Raw genomic sequence first — 22699 nt, 5'->3', positions numbered from 1 at the left:
CTTTGATATTTTAGCAATAAGAGGAAGATGGAACAAACACATCACTCTTTACCATATAACTTTTCTAATTTAATTTAATTTAATTTTTATTTAATTTTTTGCAACATTTACAGTTATTTTTAACTATTAATTTGCAGCAAAAGGAACAAAATGGTAAAATTGCTGTTAGTTTCAATTTTTGAACATTATTAATATATGACAAAGAATATGAAATTTTAATATAAAAAATGTCTGTTTAATTACGAAGTTAACATTAAATTAAATAAGTTAATAAATTGAAATAATTTCCAAAATTTTAACAAATTTAAATTTAATTCAATTGTTTACAACAAACGGCTCGAATACTTTCTAATATTTTTTTCTTATATAAGATAGATATAGTTTTATTAAATTTATAGCTTATTAAATTGATATATATTTATATCTCTTGTTTATTAATTGTTGTATACGGTAATTTCCACAGTACTATATTTTCTCTTGCATTCACATTAAGGTGATAAAATTAATCATAGAGAAGATAGAATTAATATTATATTAAATATAGAAAATGTGTAAATAAATTATAAAAATTATTAGTGATTGTAAGACAAAGTTTCACTTTATTTTGCTCTATAATTATATTATTATTAGAGGCATCATTTTTGATGTTTAAACTTTTTTGCTTTAAACTGATGCGCTTATCTTTTTGAGATATTTTTCTTTTGAATTTTCCCAAATTTTTTGGATAACATTTCCATTTAATTTTTCAACAAATTTTCATATATACTTATTTCTTGCGCGAATTTTTCGAACGAAACTAATTTTGAATTACGTGATCCGCGTTCTTTGTTACATCAAAGATATATTTATCTCTATAGCCGCATAAAATAAAAATGCTATAATAGAATCACATTATTCTGAGACCCTCGGAATCAAGGTTGCCTGGTATTCATCTGTGGAATCTTAACTTCCATTCTATTTTAATGATACATATGCAAAATGGAAATTGCTCGTTTTATTTTCCATTCAATTTCTCGCTTTACGCATGATCATGTGGTCACGTGATGAATGAAGTAGGTGATAAAATTCCAATTTACAATTAAATAACTGGTTCGAATAAATAATGTCATTCAGGATAGCAAAGAGCACACAGAATAACTCGCATTTTGTTAAATATCGTAATTTTATCGATTTAAGTAGAGCATATTAAAAATTCTAGCTTAATAAATTTAATCGTATAAAAAATATAAGATTTGTTACATTGAAATATTATTGTATTGTAAGAATTTATAATAATCTATAAAAACGTTAAGAGATCTTTAATAAATATTGCCATTGTTTTAATATTTTAAAACAAAAATTATATTGTTATAATAATTACTCACACACAAATCAAACACAATCACAACAATTAATCATATATAATTTCGAGAGTTCTGCCATTACTTAATTAAGTAAAATAATCAAGAATTAATTAAATAAATAACATTTTTTATTATTATATTATTTATTATTATGTACAAGAATGTACATCGTTATTCATTATCATTTATCATTATATCACATTATTTTTGTTATTATTCATAAATATATCTTTTCCTTTAATATTATCTATCGGCTATTTCAACTGATCCAAGCAATCTTTCATTAACAGAAAAACTCTTCAAATCGTTAAAATGCGCGCGCAGATAAAAAAGAAAATAGTTAACAAGAGAAAGAAAAATCATTTAACTAACGCAAAAAAAGAGTGACCGAGAAAAACGCGCTGATCTGAAATCTAGTTTTACGTTAAAGTTGTTCATTTTCATATAAAAATAAAGAATATTTATGTAAATGAAAACTCTGTAACAAGATAGAACTACATAGAATGATTATATACTATATTATTTATTATAATAAATATATATATTATTAATTAATATACAACCTAGATATCGTACATAATTTCCATTTTCTATTTTTATAGTATATTAGCTAACAAGTGCGAGGGATCGTAAATCGGCCGAGAGTGTGGAAGTTTGACGCACGAGGCGACGCCTCGTGCGTCAAACTTCCACACTCTCGGCCGATTTGCGACCCGCACATGTTGGTCATGATATTTTGTGACCGGTGCGTGGAAAGGAAGCCCTTTCTAAAATCCCATCATGTACGTAAAGGGCGACTTTTCGTGCGCCAGCTGCACAAGACATTTGAAAGATTCAAAAGACAATAATAAAAAAAAAAATAAAAAATAAAATCTAATTAAAAACGAAAGAATTTTAATGCTTTCTTCGTTTACTTTCACGCTCATCCCTACGTAGTTCGCGCTCATCTTTGCGCTTCGTCGTTGTTGAGCTACTACTGGCGCGCTTGGCCTGCTTCAAGAACTGATCTAAACCGAAGGGATCTTCTTCCTCCTTCTCAAACTGTACCGGTCCTGATCGGGTGGCCGATCTGTCAGTGCCACCAAATTGTTTATCGGGAACGAATCTAAAATAGAAAATAATTTTGTGTTAAGTTTACATATATATAATATCGTGCAAAATATTTTAAGTGTTGCGCGCTCTATAAGAACAAAAATAGAAATAGAAACTTTACCTATTTGTTTTGATCAATTTTTCTAAATCGTCCCCGTACGAATCTTTGTCAATATTTTTACCAGGACGGTAAATATGTGAAGCAATTGAATTTCCATCCTTCCATGGTTTATCGTACACATTATATTCGTCCTCCTGCCCATAGCCGCTATCCAAGCCTTTACTGCTATTAAAGAGACGCTGGTCGAACTGCGCCTCTCCCGTATTGGGTATACTCTTCGCAGGTAAGCCGAGTGCTATCTGCTCGCTAATGTCACGCTCACGTTCGCGTTGCAAACGAGAACGTTTGTCGGGAGCAGCACGAGCTAAATTACGTTCGCGAGCACGATTTTTATGCCGTTCCTGTCTAAGTTGGTCCCGTTCGCGAATTTCTTCAGTCTTATCTGTAAAAAAAAAATCATGCCAACATTTGTTATTTAAATCTTCATTGCAATAGATTTTATATATGCAAATATATATATATATAACATAATAAATATAAAAATATAAATGTCTAATATAAAATAAATATAATATAAATATAAATATATATAAGTATATATAAAAATATACATATATAATAAATATTTATATGAAAGTAGCAGATGGAATACATATATACAAACCTAATGTCGCGCTAGATTTCAATCCGGCGCGCTCCTCTCGGGCCTTTTGGGCGAGCTGCCTCAAATGATCCTCTTTCTTCTCCTTTTCCTTTTGAGCCAACTTTTTCTCCAACTGTGCACGCATTTCAACAGCTTGTCTGGCTTTTCTATCAGCGATATATAATGCTTCAGCCAACTTGGCAAAATTTTCGTTGATATGCACCTGCTGCAAACCTCTACCGTCCGCGGCAAGACGTTTGTCCAACGGAATGGTGTAACCCTGTCAGCAATATATTTCGTATTATATTTCAGTATTAATCTTTCATATATTTCGCTATATATATCGAGTTTAAAATTTTTCAAAATACCTTTGCATTCTTCCAGTTGGAGATGCAAGGAGGGATTTTCCACTCCTTTTGCTCCTTCACCGTGACTTTCCTGGTTGGCGAATGCATCACCGGTGCTGGAGGTGATGGAGGTCCTCTGGGAATCTTTTTGTTAATCCTGTAATAGAAAATGTTTATATTAATGCACTTAAGTTTTTATATCTGTTAAATTTCATACAATTTTCATTAATTAAGTCATCTTATTTTCACTCTACATACTTGAATTTCGGCGGCTCCATCGGATCCACCTGTGCCTCCACCATGCGAATAACTCTCTGCTTCGCCCCGGAATTGAACGATTGTCCTTGCTGAGAGGGCGTGTAACGTATATATTGAGCCGGAGCTTGTTTCTCCGCGCATCTGACTGGCATAGCAGCCGCGATTTTCGATCTTGTTATTTTCTCCAATGCCTTTCTCGTTCGATCCGTAAGTTCAGCAAGTTCGTCATCGGGTGGTCGTTGCAAAGTAGGATCTTCCTCATTTGTTATTTCGGATGGCAATAAATCGGTCAGTTTGCTGTACACTATCTATAAAAAATTAAGTAACAGATTTTTATAAGATAATTAAGTAACAGATTTCTATAAGATAATTAAGTAGCAGACAGTCACAAAAGATAAATATAAAAGAAATACTAGATTTTTTTAAATGTAATCATAAAAAACCAAAACTTACTTTGTCTTTACTATGGCCCTGTTTCGCTATAAGATCATATTTTACTTTTCCCTGACCATCGAGTTGTACTGCCAAAGCATTGCTTGTGATTTCTTTGCCTTTAATACCCATTCCAAGTGGATATTGTGCCACATGAATTTCTGGGAATGCTCCTCCATCTCCAAAGTCCTATTCATAATGTATATGCATTATACTTTGGAATATTTTATGCATCATTCATTAATATACATCTTTTATTTAATCAAAAATAGTTAAAGTTATATTTAACCAAAATACTAATAAAAATTATACTAATAAATATTAGTAATATAGTTTCTAAAATGTTTTTAGCAAATTGCAGGCAATACTCACTTCTGGATTGCGTGGAACCCATCCTCTTCGCTGTCCATAAGGTGGAGCTGTAACAACAGCTTTCACAAGTGCCGAAACTGGTCTTTGACGGAGTTTCTGTTCACGTGCTTCATCGTCTTTGTCCCATACTACTTGAGTAGGAGCAGGTAACAAACTGAAAAATAAAAGAGAGACTATTATCAGAGATAGTACTCTACAACTCTATATAATTAATTTAAAAAATTTTTTTTTTTTTATCAATAATGAAAAATTATTAAAAATACTTTAATATATGTATATATATACATATATATATATTAATTATACATATATATATAATATATATTTAACTGTGCGAAAAATGTATATGAATGAAATGCTTGAAGTAGATAATATAAAAATATAAAAATTGCTCTTACTTCGTTAAAGACATCGTGATTAATAACGCTGGGCAGGAATGGCGGCGGCGCTCGGCTACGTGCTCTCCTTCCGGCCGTAGACCCTGTGTCTCGTGGCGTCAAGGGCGTGGTGGACGTTTCACTGTGGCACTCGGCCTTCTCGCCAGGGTCGTCCCGTGCGTGTACAGACCTTCGTCGTCGATTAATTGCCAAACTCGTCGTGTCCGCGCTGCAATCCTTCTCGAAGGACTGTTTGGTAACCTCCACGTGTTGATCACGTTTCCTGTTCTCGCGTGATCGGACGAGATCGAGAAAACGGAATGCTTTTTTCTAATTTTCACTGACTATCCGTTTTTCGTAACGTAATTATACACAGAATTTCTCGTGGGAACTAACAATCGCGCGTACTTACACGAATATTTCACAGATGACGTCACTCGGTTGAGCGACGAGACAAGAAAGACGCTTTAGACGCTGCGCATTACAGCGCATGCGCATCAGCGACGCGCCGCCTAAAGTCACTAGATTTACAAAGGATTTGTTTTCTGTTTCTGCACTAATAAACTAGTGCACACTGGTGCAATAGAGACAAGTATATTTTGTCTCACTCTAACTTAAGGCCGGTTGTTCCAATTCTCTATAAGTTTCACCCGACAAGTAATTTATCTTTGTCTCTTTTTTTAGAACTTATCTGAAAAGAGACGAAAGTATGCTACCTGTCAGATAAAACTTACCGAGAAGTTGGAAAAATCGGCTCTTATTGCATTAGTGTGCACTTGTGCACTAGTTCATTAGTGCAGGAACAGAAAACTATCCTAAAGTGCAATCCGTTGTCCTAAAGTCACTAGATTTAGAAAGTACCGTAATCCATTGTCCTCTTTGGAGTCAAAATGGCGTCAGAAATGAAACAATGCACACTTTGTGTAAGCTTTTGTGCAATTTTTTGTGATTTACGATTTTATTTTTCTTCATTCGCAAAAAATTAAATTATAAAATACATTTCAAACAAATATATAAGCTCGAAATTGCGTCAAAATGGCAATTTTTGTTACTAATTGCGGTACTTTGTAAATCTAGTGACTTTAGTACAGGAAGTCGATTGTGCAACTTTTTCTAAAGTAAAAACGTAAAAAGTGAAAAATTTCCAATCATGCATTGATTTTAAAATAAAATCGATGTACGATTGGAAAAAAATTTTCTCTTTTCACATTTTCACTTTAGAAAAAGTTACACAATTGATCTCCTGTGCGCAAATGAACCTCTCCTGGGTATCGATTCTGTAACTTTTTCTAAAGTGAAAACGTAAAAAGTGAAAAATTTCCGCCAATCGCATATCAATTTTATTTTAAAATCAATGCGTGATTGGTGAGAATTTTTTATTTTTCACATTTTCACTTTAAAAAAAGTTACAGAATCGATACCCTGGGATCTTCGGACTCCGATTGGCCGGTTAAATTCTGCACTTTGACGGACGGATTTCCGAACGTTTTTTTTAACGTAATATGGCGCCGTTTACGAGTCGCTTGAGTCATTCGTCTGTGAGTAAATGAGTTTATTTATTAATTGTTGTGTTGTAATGTGTCTGTGTGAGAGATGTGTATTGTGTATATATATATATATATTACTTAATTGAGTTATTGTGTTTAGTGAGACAAGAGCATTATTTCAATTATTAGATGAAACGTTTTATTTACGTTACTCTGTGTCGATGATTCGTGAGTAATTTTGTTGTTTTTCTCGTTTTCATAGATTTTTCGTAATACACGTAGTAGCAAAATCTATTCTTCCGAGCTATATTTTTTCTTTTTCTAAGCATTATTTCTCCCTACCTGTTCTTTTACATCTTTCTAACCTCCAAGTATAAAAAATATATGTATAATATCGGTTTGGGTTAGGTTATATATTATATATATTTTAGAATAATAAATATATATATATACATCATAAACTCACAGACGTAAGAAATAATTAATAATAATAATATGATGGTAATAATGATAATAATTTGATAAAAATAATAATAATTTTTTGTATTTAAAAAAAAAATTTTTATAATTTCCTACGTATATAGAAAATATATTTTCTATATTTTTCTATTTATTTTTTATTTATATATAATATTTCTTATTTTAATTATAAAAAACAAATAAAAGAAGACAGCGACAATTTTAAATTACAGATCCGTGTTTTTTTAATAAAAATATACAATATAATATGATTCCAAAGAGGAAAACAGCTCTCCTTTAGTATTATAAGCAAATAATAATATAGAAAAAAAATGATTAACATAGAATGAATATTAAATATTAGGAATTTTATTTAAAATAAAATATAAAAACTGATGTACAAATACAGACATAAAGCTCTTACTACTAATTTTTTAGCCTTACTAGTCCTTTTTTATATCCAAATTTATGTATTTGTTGTATACATATATATATATAATTTTTATATATAATTTATAAAATCTTCGAATTTAAAATTTTAAAATAATTCTTATTCCTAACATTTAATATTTACTCCCTACATTTTCTTTAATAATCAAAAGTTTGATTTAAAAAAAAATAGCGTTTTCGAATAAAGCGGATTTGATCGATCCGAGATCGATAATTAATCGCAGTCATTTCTCTGAAGAATAAATGCTGTAATTGGTCGATCGCATCATTAATCGATCTCGAATCGATCGAACCTGCTTTATTTGAAAACGCTATAACATATCCCATCAAGCATGTCTTTAGACGTCAAATGTCATTTTGACATTTAATGATGTCAGTTTGCTACTCAGGATAGAAGAGAAACTTGGGCCTCGAAAGCGACAGAGACGGCCCTGAGAATCGTCCGCTGCATTACATCTCTCTTTCGCGCGCGCGTGTATGTGTGGATACGTATGTATATGTGTATGTGTGTGTGTGTGTGTGGTATCGCGCGAGGAGGCTCGGATTTTAGTCCGTGACACGGTATTACCGCGACTCGAGCGCGGAACAGCAGTTCGCCGCGACTATATAGAAACAGGACGCCACGCACGACGGTATAAAAACACATCTACAGTAGTAATTGTTCGCATAAAAAGAATTTTACATATATATTTTTATCCTCGCGAGAAAAAGCGGAGTGCGCGCGCGCGCACGCGTAATAATAAACGCGTATGTTCATCTCTTCGTCCGCGCGAAACTATTCGTTCGGCCGCGTCCGCCGTGTATCGATGACACGCGTAATCGGTAGTCGCTCGCGCGGATTCGAGGCGAGTAGTTAGTGAGAAAGAGAGCGAGAGAGAGAGAGAGCGAGAAGGGAGCCAAAGTGCGTAAGGATCGAGCAAAGGAGGGCTCGCGCGAAAGGGTTACGCGTGCAACGAGTTAATATATAGGATATCTTTAAAAAAGAAAGAAGAAAAAAACGGAAGAAGAAGAAGAAGCGAGATTGCGAGCGCGGAGGAGCTTTGTCAGGTGGCTATGTGGGACATCGCGACGGAGCGGGTCTTCATCGCGGCCGGAACGTCGCGGAATGGACGAGCCCGTTGATCGGGTCCGCAGCAACGGGCTTCGACGAGGACCATCGACGCCGAAGGTATGGACGTCATCGGGGACGGGGACGAGCAGACCCTTCAGGCGATTCTCGGTGAGTTTTTGCTTCTCTTTTTTATTTCTGCGCCTCAAAGCAGCTGAACGCTGGATCCCAAACATCATCTCTCTCCCAGAACATCCCAGATAACATGTTCAAAATTGGTGCACAAGACATCATTAAGAAATCCTATGATATGATATCCTAAAGACATCTTAGAACCATCCTAAAGATGTCTTATGCGCCAATTTTGGACATGGTGCTGTCTGGGATATGTCATTTTGACGTCTAATGACGTCATTAAATGTCCAAATGACGTATGCTTGCTACTTTTAGGATATGCTGTGTCCCAAACATTATCTCTCCCTATAACAGCATCCCAATAGTAGCAAGTATACGTCATTAGACGTTAAAATAACGTCATTTTGACATTGAATGATATCCCTAATAGCATAACATATCCGAAAGATATTCAAAGAATATCCAGAGGACATTCGAACATCCTCAGGATGTTCTCTGAACATCTTCGAGATATGTGTGGTGTTAGGGATTGTTTTGACGTTTAGTGACATCAGTTTGACGTTTACTGACATCAGTGTGACGTTTAATGACGTCAATTTGCTTGGAACATATCCGAGAGATGATCCAAAGGATGTTTTTTCGATATCCTCCGAACGTCTCTGAGATCTGCTGCGCTGTCAGGATTGCGCCTTCTTGTTTGCGTTGCATATTGAACGATGTGTATAGATTTGTTCATCGCACGAATTGTTTGCATTGAGGTGTGTTACGCGCATTTTCTAAACGCGATTCATTAACCGTATAAACGCGGATCGTTCGAAGCGACAGCCGAGCTCACGGTGATAGCTACGGAATGTCGCGCGAATTTGACACCAACACCGTTATTGTACAGCTCGCTCGGCTGGACGCTTCTCTTCTCGAGTGTTGTGGCCACACGAGCGCGTACGTTGACCTTAAACGCACACCGGATGCGTTTTCATCCTTCAACGTAGATACAGTTAAGAGGAGCTGAATGTGGCCGACGTTGTTGGTTGGTCCAGTGATGCCTGCGATCGAAAATCATGAAATGGGATCTATTGGAATCGGTCCACAGTCTAGGACCCAATTGCAAGATTTCCTTATAGTGTTTTTCCACTTTGCGTCGCTCCATTTAGGAAGAGAACGAAGAGAGTCGGTTTTGCACTGACACCTTTTTGGTCTTTTTTTAGATCCATAAAAAGACAACAATGAAACGCGGTTGTCAGTTCAACACTTGCTCTTTATTGTTCGACATTATTTAAAAAATTTGATAAAAAGTGCAAAGAACCTTTTCTCTGTATTTCGCAAACAATCGAAAGATTCTTAATCTTTTGTTTACTTTTGATTATCTTTCCTTATAAAGTTTCCTTCTTAAATTTGATGATAAATAGCTGAAAAAACAAACTTACTGATCAGATATATAAATATAAATTAGATAGAAAATAGGATTAAAATTAGGCGCAACAAGAACTTGTTTAAAGATCCTTTATTCTGGTTCTTCCATTAGACTATCTTCAGATTAGCAGAAACATTCATTATGATATATTTAAAACAAAGACGAAATGAAGAACAAAGAGCGCTGGAAAAATATTCCAGCAACGATTTCAATTTTATTCGAAGCATAGTATAAAGATACACTAATTATTAGGGTTTCTCTAGTAAACCCAAAGACAATCTAGACTTCAAAAGATTAAAAGAGGAAAGTCATGCCGCTTATATGTATACGTTCATCCTACTTTTTCCTTGACTGCGGTTCTCTCCTCTCTTCTATACCTGTGGAAAAACCGCCTTCACATACTTGTTATGCACCTCTCTTAGTTTGATGTCTCGAGCATCAGCGTCGATTTTCTCGGCTGATGCGAGAATACGTCGCTCTCCGTATCCGCGTGTTCCACGCCGCTGAATAATTGCGATTACAAAACTTGGGACACCTTTCAAGACAATCGTTATATCTCACTCTCTCGCGGATATATTTGTATTTCTTTCGTGTGCACTCGCAATTTACCGCGTGTTCCACGCCGAGTGCATTCACCTGTAACGAGTCCAGCGTGGTATTCTTTATGTAGGTCGGAGGTTGTAACGCGCGTAATGTCTCCTTCGCTTCTCTTTCTCTTCTCTCGAGATGGATGTATCGTCTCGTTTAATAGCGCGATCTTTGAGATAAGAGCTCTCGTTAAATTTTTTTTACGTCATCAGTTCATTAAGTCGGATTTTATGGATGCATTTCATTTATTTATACGAAAAATCATAGATAGAACCCATGAAATTCATCCAAGTAGCAAACTGACATCTATAATGATGAATTTTTTGACAGTTGTCACTTTGACCTCTAATGACGTCATCGATGTCAAAATGACATGTGCTTGCTACCTGGATTATTATTACAAGTTATGTTTTTGCGACTTCTTTCAATTGGACATAAAGGAAATTTCTTATATAATTAATTTTTTTTAAAGATTTGAAGTATTTTCTTTGAAATGTTGATATGTGGACTCCAGGAACTTAATTTTTTTCTTTCCTAATTATGTCTTTCCAACCGTGTTTTATATACATAAATTTCTTGTTCTTTGCCTCCCGCATTCTGTCAGCATTAAAATGCTGTATTCTCCAGCCTATTCATCAACTATTCCACTGTTCTCTCTATTGCTGCTGCGAACCGATAGTGAAAGTCGCGTGGTGAATGTGCTTTTCCGTTTATTTGGAATTGGTGGTTTGATAATTCACGGTAACCTACCTATACCAGAACGGACAATGTATCGCGATTATGCATTCACTTTTGAAGGGTCCATGTCTCTATTTTAGTTAGCTTGTTTAGTTACGCTCTTTTAGTCGTATCTTTTATCTCTATCCTGTCACACAAATGACTTTTTAAAAAGATTGCAATGAATAAGAATAATGTATTTAATAAATGTAAAGCGTATTCATATGTACTGCTTGTTTTTATACTTATGTATGTGATAAAACACGTCGTGAGAGATGTGATTTACATGATGACAAAACGCAAATAGAAAGATACGAACTTAACCTCATTTTTTATTTATTTTTTATTAGCAAATAATATGATTAAACATATCTGGCAACTATATTGCCATATAGTAATAAATATTTAATTGCAATCTTTTTTACCATCTTATTGCTTTATAGATTTATATTATATAAAACTTTGATTGTGAAGAAAATCAGAGAAAGGAAAGGAGTCTTTATTTGTACGTGTATAATCTGTTTTATATTATTTTATTTTATTTATCGGAACACTTTTCCTTGAAAGAGAGAGATTGGAGAATAAATAATGCTGATGAATTTCGCATTTATACATATCGTTTATAAATAGTATAGCAAGTGGCTCATAAGTTGTTTAGCTTGTTACACTAGATATAATAATAGCAGACATAAATTGTAATAAGCGGTATGTGTTATCAAGAGAATCAATTTACTACTTAGAACTTACGCGCTCGGATGAGTCAAGATTCTCGCAATATTTCAAAAGCTTCGCTCTTTTTTTTTTAATCCTTATAAATCCCGACAAATATCCTCGATTTCTGGAGGAAGACAAACTCGCTTTATAATCGATAATTTGTTCCTGCGATTTATTTATTTATTAATTTTATTTTTTAATAATTTATATATCGAAACTTGACCTCCATTTGACCCTCGCAAATTTTTTCCGCTTCGAAGCTTAATCGAATTTCCCTGCAATTATTCCTCGCAGCAATTATATCGATGAGATCCGTTGGAGGGGATCTCGTCAGGTCGGCATCGATCGCGGCCTAAAATTTATTTCGGAACGTTTTTGCGACGAATTTAAATAAAACGATAATGAAAGCCGCGTTCGATCGTCCCGCGAGCTTAACGGCAATAGTTGAAGCACGCGGATGAATTATGGGATTTTATCGCGCATAGTATGGCCGCGCAAGCCAGAACCACCCACGAAAGCACATTGGTCGACGAAAAGCTACGCCAGATCCGCCTTTCGCGAAAAGCTCAGGCATGCGCGCTTTATACTCGCGGATTGAGTGGGAGAATAGTTTATTTACACCGAGTGTGTATTGCTGGCTCTTTGTATATAAAGAAACAGTCTTGTATATATGTAAAAATTGTTTTAATTAAAAACAATCAGGGTTGGGTAATAACTAGTTAATTAGTTGAAAGTTAATAATTTTTAATTTAGCTTAGTTTATTTAAAATGCATTAATTTTTAACTTTAACTAGTTATTTTTTATCTTAAACTTATTAACTTTTTTTCTAATAAGTTAAATTTTTTTATCTCTGAATACGATTATTCTTTTTGATAAGTTATTAACGTATTATTTTTAAATTGACGTATTAATTTTTATGTTTATTTGTTATCAATTATAATTACCATAAAATATATTTCTATGTAAAAATGAAAATTTCTTTGTTATTTGTTGTTATACATTTTAAAAGAATTAACAATCAGAATTCTAATTTAATATAAATAATGTTTTTAAAAATTAACTTTTGGGGTTTAACTTTAGTTTAATCTTAACTTTAACTGAGTTAATTTTTGATCATGCAACTTTTAACTTAACTAAATTAATTTTATAAGCAACTAATTTTGACTGAACTTTAGTTTTAAAAAATCATTAACTTACCCAACCCTGAAAACAATCAAAAATCAAAAACAAAATAATAAACATGTAGGCATAAACATTTGAAGGGAGAGAACAAAAGGGAGAACAAAACTCTTATCTCTTCTTGGAATCAGTAAAAAAATTAAACATTATTTGCTCTTTTTTTGAATAAACACTGGAATTTATTTCCATATTTAATATAAAAAAATAAAAATAAACAAAATTAAATTTAAAAATTATGGAAAAATAAAATTAAATAAATTTAATTATCCTCCCTCCTGGAAAATATCCTGCGAAGGCTTATGCTTGTATATACATATATAACTTCTGTATTTAATGTTGTACGATAAATAATATCTCTTCCGAGAGATTGTCGTATTTTTATTACATTCATAAATTAACTTTTAATTTGACAAATAACTCTTTTCCGAGAAAAATTCGAAATAAATTGTAGGTATATATCGAATTTTTTGTTCTCTCTATACAATTTTGTGACGCATGAGATTAATATAAAATAGATTAATAAGTCAATTAATGAAAAATATAAATTTATTAATGTAAAATTAATTAATAATGAGAAAATTGTGTCTTAGAAGATCTAAAGTTAAACTATAAGGATTAAAGATATGCACCTATATATGTACAGAATTTATATTTTAATAATAACATTTTTTTAATTTATAATACTTTTTTATTTATAATTATATTATTATAAAACTATTAAAACACACAAAGCATGGCATGTTAATAATATATATTATAAATTAATAACAAAGATGTTAATGATAATGTGTGTGCCTACACACATATTTTTTATCAGACACACTTTATTCGTTTCGTGATACTTGAAGAAAATATATACGTCAAAACACTTATCAGAATCAAAGGAGCTTATTATTACAAACAAATTATCCCATTATGTTTTCTACGATACATTGTATATAAGGAGGTACATCGTAAACATATCGTAACCCTCGTGAACCTAAACATAGACACGTGTCTCAGACATAATGGGGCGATTTGTTTAATCGATGATAAGTTCCTTTGATTCTGGTAGACGTCACGATTAACGATCACGTATTTTCTTCAAGTATCAGAAGTGAATAAAATGTACATGTGATAAAAAAAGGTGTGTAACATTATTATTAATATTTTTGCTATTAATTTATAATGTTATTAACATAACGTTATTTTAAATATTTTAGCTATATAATTGCAGAGTAATTTTTTAACAAGTTTTGTTACAAAACAGCCTTTTTCCGTTTTAATTAATTTATATTAATAAAATCAGCAATAATTATATCAGCTACTGATTTTTTTTTAATTAATTGGTACGAAAGGATGCTCGATAAAACTTTCAAAAATTCGACTTTCGCTTTTGATAATATAGCATTACGAAACTTCTATCGGTAACATCAACAATAATTAGTTGAGTTTTATAATAAATAATTTTAATCAACAAAAATGCCTCTATTTTTTTATCGAGGAGGAGTAGGATTAAATATACCAAAATTATCAAATCAATTAATCTCCCGTTTAGAACTAAAATAAGCTGTTCCGCATGCTATCCGCAGTTATTAAATATCTATAAATGAATATTAAATGTTAAAAAATGTTTAATTATTAAATGGAATTGAGACTCGATCTGCAAGTTTTAATCTCAACAATAGTTCTCTCTATAAGCGTCAACCAACACGTCATTGCGAACTTTAACTACACCGGCTGCTCTAGATTTTCATGGGAGATTGTTTATAATGCAAGAGAGAGGATGTGTGGACTACTTTTGTAACTTGCGAATCATTGCTGTTGCCGACATGATTGTTCAATGTACAAACATTCTATACACAAACTGGTCATAAACTGAAGGAAGTGATGGTGCTTTTTATTAGAATTTTTTAAAATCCGTTTTCAATTGCTTGTACGTTGTCGAAGTAAACCTAAGAATCATTTATTGAACCATAGAATTATTTATTGAAAATAATTTATGAATTTCGAATGCTGATAAAATTTAATGACTATAGAATCAGAGTTATCTTTGGCATCTTTAATAATAAATGAGAAGCATATATTTCATCAATAAGCATTTTATATATGTAATTTGATCAAACATCAATTTTAGATATTATTATATATTATTATGCATAATTTTAATAATTTAATAATTTTCATATATATTGAGATTGATACAAACTCTTTCCGAACATTTTTTATTGTCATTGCTTCGCAAAAAACTTCGACATATCACAAATGGTAATTTAACTTAATTTTGAAGTATAATCTTCTCTCTCGAAAAAATTCAAATTACTAGTTTGTCATTATTCCAGAAAGCTTTACTATTTATTTAATTTGAACGTCATTCATGATTCGACGATTATATTTAATCGTATCATCATATAAAGTGGCGCAGTGGCTAGTGAAAGCCGATGAATTCCATGAGCTAAAGTTCAGGGGGCGTATCACTGTGGGAATCATATGACTTTTCTCTCTGTGCATTGTGTAAATGTGTGTGTGTGTACATTTTAGGAAAATTATAATACTTCATTGAATATTGTTTATTATTATTTCAACGCAATCTAGTATATAACGCGTTGTCATTTACGCTAATTACGTCAAAATAATATTTATAGCTGCATCAAAATATTATAACAGTATCAAAATATTATATATTAATTTATATATTATTTTATATATTATATTTATATTAATATATTTTATTATATATTTTATATAATTATATTTATTAATATATTTTATTTATTATATTTATTAATATATATTTTATTATATATTATATATTATATATTATATATTATATATTAATATATTTTATTATATATTATTCACATATATTATATATATATATTATTCATATATTATTCATATATAATATATTTCCATATAATATTGTGATGCTGATATGAAATATATATTAATATATATAAATATATTAAGTTTCGTGTTGAAAAAGTATATAGGGAATTTATATATCCCAGTCTCCGCAAAAATTCCGCGAGCCTATCGATCCCGAAGACGGGGGATGCTTTGCTAACGTTGCTCGTGGATTCTCCAAGGAGACTATTATACGGTAACAAAACGATGTGCTTTGGGCTGAATATCAGTGACATACAATGAGACACGGTTCAACATGCGCATGATCGCGATGAGGTAGAGAGAATGTGGTTATTATAGGAGGAAACATGGCCTCGCCTGTTTTCTGTTGATGTCCCGATGTCATGTTTCCCGTTCGAGTCACGCTAAGTTCTCTTGCTCGTTCCCATTTTTTTTTTTTTTTTTTTTTTTTTTTTTTTTTTTTTTTTTTTTTAAGACTCTTCCGAGATTTGTGTCGATTTATAATATAATATAATATGTAACGCGCGAACCAATAATAATCTGTCGCGTCTCTTTTTATTCCGCAAATGTATACGTATGTGGGTACGCACACCCACATTAGCACTCATTACCATATTTATTGCTTTGGCAATAACATTTACGCTCGTAGGCGAGTGTGTCATGGTTGAGCGATGTATGGATAAGGTCAGGCGTTTGATTAAACGCGCAAGTGTAAGAATTCCCGATGCGAACCTATTATTGTGGTATATCAATAATAAATAGTATATATATATACTTTTTAAAATATTTTTTTAAATTATAAATTAGAAAATCTCTGCAGAAACTGGCGGGTCCTCGCCGCGGCCATGTTAGATTGTGACGTCAGAAACGAGAAAGCACATGCACACTGAAAATTCTTAGATGCCATTTTTATTTTAAACGATACACTATTTAACACTATTTTCTATTTTCGATGAAAATCAGACGGATTAGACCTCACATTATAGTCTGGCAAATCCTCGCCGCGGTCATGTTAGATTGTGACGTCAGAGGCGAGAAAGCACATGCACACTGAAAATTCTTAGATACCATTTTTATTTTAAATGAAACACTATTTAAACATTATTTAAACACTATTTAACACTACTTTCGATTTTCGATGAAAATCAGACGGATTAGGCCTCACATTATAGTCATTTTACAGTTGATGATTGATTATAAAGAAAAAAAGGATAGTTTTAAGGTATTTTAAGAGTATATATTAAAGTTATCTGAAGTGCAGTTTCTTCGAAATAGTAGCTAAGAATTTTTAGCGTGTGTTTTCTCACTGACGTCACAATTTTAACATGGTCTGCGAGAAACCAGGAGTCTTAAGATTTAATAAGAGTATGACTGAAAAAATAATGAATTCTTTTGAATTTGATCAAATAAATCAGTGTATATATCAAAGTAATTTGTTCACGCGCAAACTAAGACGTCGGGTGAAAGTTATGCAGGTGTGGCTAACGTAACAATTCATACTGCACAATAAAGTAAGACTTTAAATAATTCGCTGCTTTGGTACAGAATTACACATGCACTAAAAAAAAATATTAACTTGATTAAACCTTTCAACTAAATTACTATTTTAATTGAACATATATTAGTATTTAAGTCAAATATACATATGTATGTTTTGTTAGATTTAATATTTTATATTTAATTTAAATATTTTTATATGTTATTAATTAACAAAATATTATTTAGCTGAAACGTTTAGTCAAGTTAACAATTTGTTTTCAGTGTACATTTACTTTTTAAAACTATGAATCGTGAATTTGTGCAAAGTGTATATATTATATTACCAAATAGACAATCCAAAACTATAAACAAACTATGATTTACTCAAAACTATGATCACTGCACGTATTATTTAAAGTATACTAAGAAAGATTTTTTAATTAATTTTTATATTTTTAAGCATTTTAATAATAAATTTTTTTGATCAATTTTAAAGTTTTGATTTTTTGCGAAAATGTCAAGACATCTTATAATTTTTATAATGATTTACAAAGAGAATTTTTTAATCAATTCTTAGAGTAAAATAGATACTCAGACTTCATTTTTCAGTTTATTTTAGGTACAGTTTACTTGAATAAAACTTTACTTTGAAGTTTATTAATAGAAATATATACCAAAAATTAGATTACACAAATTGCTCAAAAAATTATTATTAAAAAGAACTTTATAAAATTTATACATATATGCATTTAAAATATTCGATATTCTAATACAATATTCATAAAAGCTAAGTTACTCAGATTTACGAATGTACGAAAATTATTGCAAAATATATCGTTAAATAATACGTGGATTGAAAAATCTGAATCGTAAAACAATACAAATCTCAATTATGGATTTTGAATCTTGGATTTTATAATTCTATGAAGTTTACAATTTTTAAACATTTTCTTTGAGTCGATGGACAAGCAAAAAAGATCAGTACTTTGAAAATGATTTTTACACATGATACCTTTGATAAATACAACGAATGATTAGTGATAATGACATCTGTAATTTACTTTTTGAAAGTGCGGACAATCGAGTTGGATGATTGTTTTCACAAACTTTGATTATAAAGTAGAAAATTTTACACTCTTCTTTTTTTTATATTCTCGTCACTAACTTCTACAATTATGAATCATAAATCATTTTGACACCTACATCGGTGAGTAGCCATTAATTGCATTCATTGTACTAACATCGAAACTGATAATTGCGCGCACGAAGCTTGCATGATTTAGACTGTTTAATTAATATTAATTATATATATATGATAGGTAAAAGAAATATTTGCATATTTATTGTTTTAGGATATATATATATATATATATATATATATATATGTGTGTGTGTTATATGCTATAAATAGATATATACTTTTAATAATATAATATATAAAACAAAATATTATAATTTAGTCTGATGCATTTTGTAACATAAATATATAATTTAAAATTATTTTTAATTATAGATATATAATTAAAAATTATTTTAAAATTATTTAAAATTATTTTTAATTCTAGATATATAATTAAAAATCATTTTAAATTATATACCTTTATGTTACAATCTTATTTTAAAAAGTTTACCATCTCTACTTGCAACAAAAGTTGTGCTAATCAGTCTTTTTTGAAACTATTTTCGCAATTATCTTTTTCCAATTTTTGTGATAAGCTTTGGATGCATTATAATCTAGGTAAAAGAGGCACGTATTTTTTATTTTTTTTTTATATTCATCAAGGAGGTCTTCTCAAAAGAGATAAGCTTCTATTTTTAATATCGTCGAAATAGTAAGAAATTATAGAAAAAAATGTTTTATAAAAGTTTTATAACTTAAAAAGATATTAATATAAAATAATATATTTAAATTTTCCGAAAATTTAAAATTAAAAATAAACACTTCTCTTTTTTTTAATTTTTTTAGGACAAACATTGAGGAGCATTTTACTTCAAATATATAATTTCATGCATGATAGAATTATTTTTCGAAATAGAACATAAATGCTCTTTTAGTTTCTTTTTTAAGATTATGATAAATTTTATTTGCTTTTTTCTCTTGTTACAGAGTTTGTGGAAGAATAAACTGTTATTTTTTTTAATTAGAGAAATTTTATATTTTTATGTAAAATTTTTATATAATGTTTTTTAATGTTATAGCATATAGCAACATTGCTATATTTTACAAATATTACATTATCTTTACGCGAGAATTTTCCGTCAATTATCTTTACATAAATTTCGCTTGTACAAAGAAAAAAAATAATGTTGTATGCAACATATTAATACATTTTTGCAATATACATTTTCTAAGTTTTACGTATTAAGTAACTATTAATTCTTTTACTAATTAGTTTTTTCACAAATTCTGTAACAAGAGAAAAAAATATATAAAAACTTATCACACATGAACTGAAAAGACATTAAGAAGAATAAAAATGTATAAAATAATAATTACTGATAATAAACTCCTATAAAAGAATAAGTAAAAAATATATATGTGCCTCTTTCTTCTAGATTACATGTCCAAATTTAGAACAGAACATTTGTGTTACTCTTGTTTGTATACGTAATTTTTCTTTACAATAGATTTTTTATATTTTATTACATTTTTTATATTTTATTATATTTTTATATTTTATATATTTTATTATTTTTTCATATTTTTTATATTTTTTAATCAATCACATAAGACATATTTACGCGAATGGTCCCTTTGTAAATTTGACAGATTTATACAGAGGGACGATTCTCTTATTTGTACGTAATTTTTCTTTAAAATAGATTTTTTTATATTTTATTATATTTTTATATATTTTATATTTTATTATTTTTTCATAATTTTTATATTTTGTATATTTTGTATATTTTTTAATCAATCACATAATACATATTTACGCGAATGGTCCTTCTGTAAATTTGACAGATTTATACGGAGGGACGATTATCCCTCTTACACAGACAAGAAACAACGAAAGACAAATGTAATCCGATGAATAAGTAAACGAGCGTTTAACCAGGAGCAAACATTTGCATATTATCGGCCTGCCGCCACCGCCGCTCTTTCTCATTCAATTGCAAGGGTTCCAAAATCAAGCCTGGGAATGTTCGCTCGGTCCCCGATCGCGTTAATGGTAATATAAACGGAGGGTTGATACACACAACATATGTATATGAAAGAGAGACGGACGGGTGGGTAGACTCGTAATGCGTGTCGATTACACGCACCCATGAACATTTACGCACGCGACGAGAAATGGATTCGTTCTTTCTCTCTCTTTCTCTTTATCTCTCTCTCTCTCTCTTTTTCTCGATGCACCCGAATGATAGACGTACGAACAGCAGGTGCTCTCATCGAAAAAATTCTGATGGAATAATTGGATGATCTATTATTATTATTATTATCATCCCTTTAACGCGACTTGCCGCGGCTATGTCAGATTGTGACGTCAGAGGCGAGAAAACGCACGCTGAAAATTCTTAGATGCTATTTTTTATTAATGAAAAGATATTTCGATGAAACACTATTTCAAGTGGCTTTAGCACACTTTTAAAATACTTGGAAAATTATTTGTTTTTATTTCGAAATGGCATCTAAGAATTTTTAGCCTGTATTTTCTCGCCTCTGACGTCACAATTCCAATATGGTCGGCGAGAAACCAGAATGTTTTGTTCGTGTTACTCTTGTTTATACGTAATTTTTATTTAAAATAGATTTTATTATATTTTTTATATATATTTTCTATATTTTATTATATTTTTATATTTTCTATATTTTTTAATTAATTTAATTAATAAATCGCAAATGAGACGAAAATAAAGATGGGACACCTCCTCTGTATATATGTTTTATATTTAGAATTTATAGCACATAAAAGGAGGCGCATTTGATATGCGATTCGTAAGAAGACATTGGTCTTCGAAGTTGCATCACAAAGTCTTATATGTGTGCGGTAGTATATACATTTCAAAGAAAGGGGTTGCGCGCATATAACCACCCCTTTCAACCCGAAATAAGCGCCGCCCTCCGGCCAAAGAGGAAATCCCCACTATACTTGGAATTGTGGAATAGAGGCACTCTTGGAGTTCTACTCCGATGGAAGAGACTTAAATCGCGAACCACCGTGGACTGTTGTAGTTTGTTGCTCCGGAAAATCAGGATTACGCGACTTTACTTTTTCGCGATATATATAAAAATAAATTTTTATAAATAAAAATTAATTTTTTTATTCCCTCCTCACAATCCGAAAATATAATTCTGTGACGAAATGTTCTAATAATCTTTTCGATCGAAAAGAAACAGCTTATAAAGTGCTATGTAAAATGTAAAGATTTATATATCCGAGCAATTATATGCAAACGCGAGATGATCTTTATTTTATACGAGCTTATTCAAGACGATAAATTTCGAGCGCGATGAAGTGTCATTCCGGTCTTACGTCACAAGGAACAATTTTCCGAAAGTGATCGAAGTTCAGTAAAACATTTCGTTGCCATGGAATTTTCATGGGCTCTTCAGCATCAAGCTAATGATCAGAACGGACGAAATCATCCAGAGAATCATCATGAAGATGTTAATATTATTAATCAAGTGAGCGCTCGTCGACTGCTCACCGTGACAGGTATTATAATTAAATACGTAATTTATGCAATATAAATTTTATTAAATATCGATATATAAGTTATGTAACTAGAGAAAAGGGTACTTTTTTATTTTTTTATTTTTTAACATTATAAATTTTAATAAATTTTAATATTATAAATTTTAAATATAAATTTTAATATTATAAATTTTAAATATTTTTAAAATATTATAAAATATAAATTTTTTAAATAATTACGAACAATATTTTTATATAGCTCATTTTAGTATATAAGTTAAATTGAGAAACGTATTACAGAGTGTTATAAGTAAAGAATAAGAATTAATGTTTTTTCTTTTACAAAAATGCATTTAAAGTGCAAGGTTTTTTCAAGATATTGTAATTTTTAGTGAATAAATTAATATACTAAAAATTTCTGTTTTTTGAAAATAATTACAAGACGCAGCGATAGCAATAAATCTTTCTGCGAAGATGCAATTTTCATAGAAATCGGCCGCGACTTTGAATATTTATTGGATTAATGCTATTTAAAACTTGCAAAAATATATAGTTTTTTCAGGATTACTGACATTTTCAAACGAAAATTTTTCTTTATTATATTAATCTAATTTTGTTC

General features: G+C 30.7%; 2 protein-coding genes and 1 long non-coding RNA gene across 6 annotated transcripts in view; 2 read left to right on the top strand and 1 right to left on the bottom strand.

The window, feature by feature from the left end:
* Window positions 1-1453: 1453 nt before the first annotated feature.
* On the bottom strand, window positions 1454-5406 carry Bx42 (Puff-specific protein Bx42). Its single transcript, XM_029321799.2, has 8 exons — window positions 4947-5406; window positions 4549-4702; window positions 4198-4365; window positions 3745-4052; window positions 3508-3643; window positions 3161-3419; window positions 2557-2938; window positions 1454-2448 (listed from the first exon to the last, which is right to left on the bottom strand). The coding sequence occupies exons 1-8, from the start codon at window positions 4958-4960 to the stop codon at window positions 2238-2240; spliced, it is 1632 nt and encodes a 543-aa protein (XP_029177632.2). The 5' UTR covers window positions 4961-5406; the 3' UTR covers window positions 1454-2237.
* Window positions 5407-6394: 988 nt separating this feature from the next.
* LOC146721912 (uncharacterized) lies at window positions 6395-8443 on the top strand. The gene is made up of 2 exons (XR_014925448.1): window positions 6395-6463; window positions 8306-8443. It is a non-coding gene; the product is annotated as an uncharacterized LOC146721912 (long non-coding RNA).
* LOC114945516 (myelin regulatory factor homolog 1) overlaps window positions 7855-22699 on the top strand; it is a 37992-nt gene continuing 23147 nt past the window's right edge. For 2 of the 4 annotated variants that reach the window (XM_085485917.1, XM_029321778.2), the window contains exon 1: window positions 7856-8540. In XM_085485917.1, the coding sequence (XP_085342043.1) occupies window positions 8492-8540 (49 nt within the window). In that variant the 5' untranslated portion in view covers window positions 7856-8491. Of the gene's footprint in view, window positions 8541-21933; window positions 22102-22699 lie in introns of those variants that run through there. The other 2 variants (XM_085485916.1, XM_085485918.1) reach the window with 2 other exon arrangements.

Source organism: Nylanderia fulva, unplaced genomic scaffold (assembly GCF_048542155.1).
Source record: "Nylanderia fulva isolate GAGA-0341 unplaced genomic scaffold, ASM4854215v1 Scaffold4, whole genome shotgun sequence".
Lineage (NCBI taxonomy): Eukaryota > Metazoa > Arthropoda > Insecta > Hymenoptera > Formicidae > Nylanderia > Nylanderia fulva.
The sequence above is the reverse complement of the archived record's forward strand: the minus strand, read 5'-3'. Positions and strand labels throughout refer to the sequence as shown.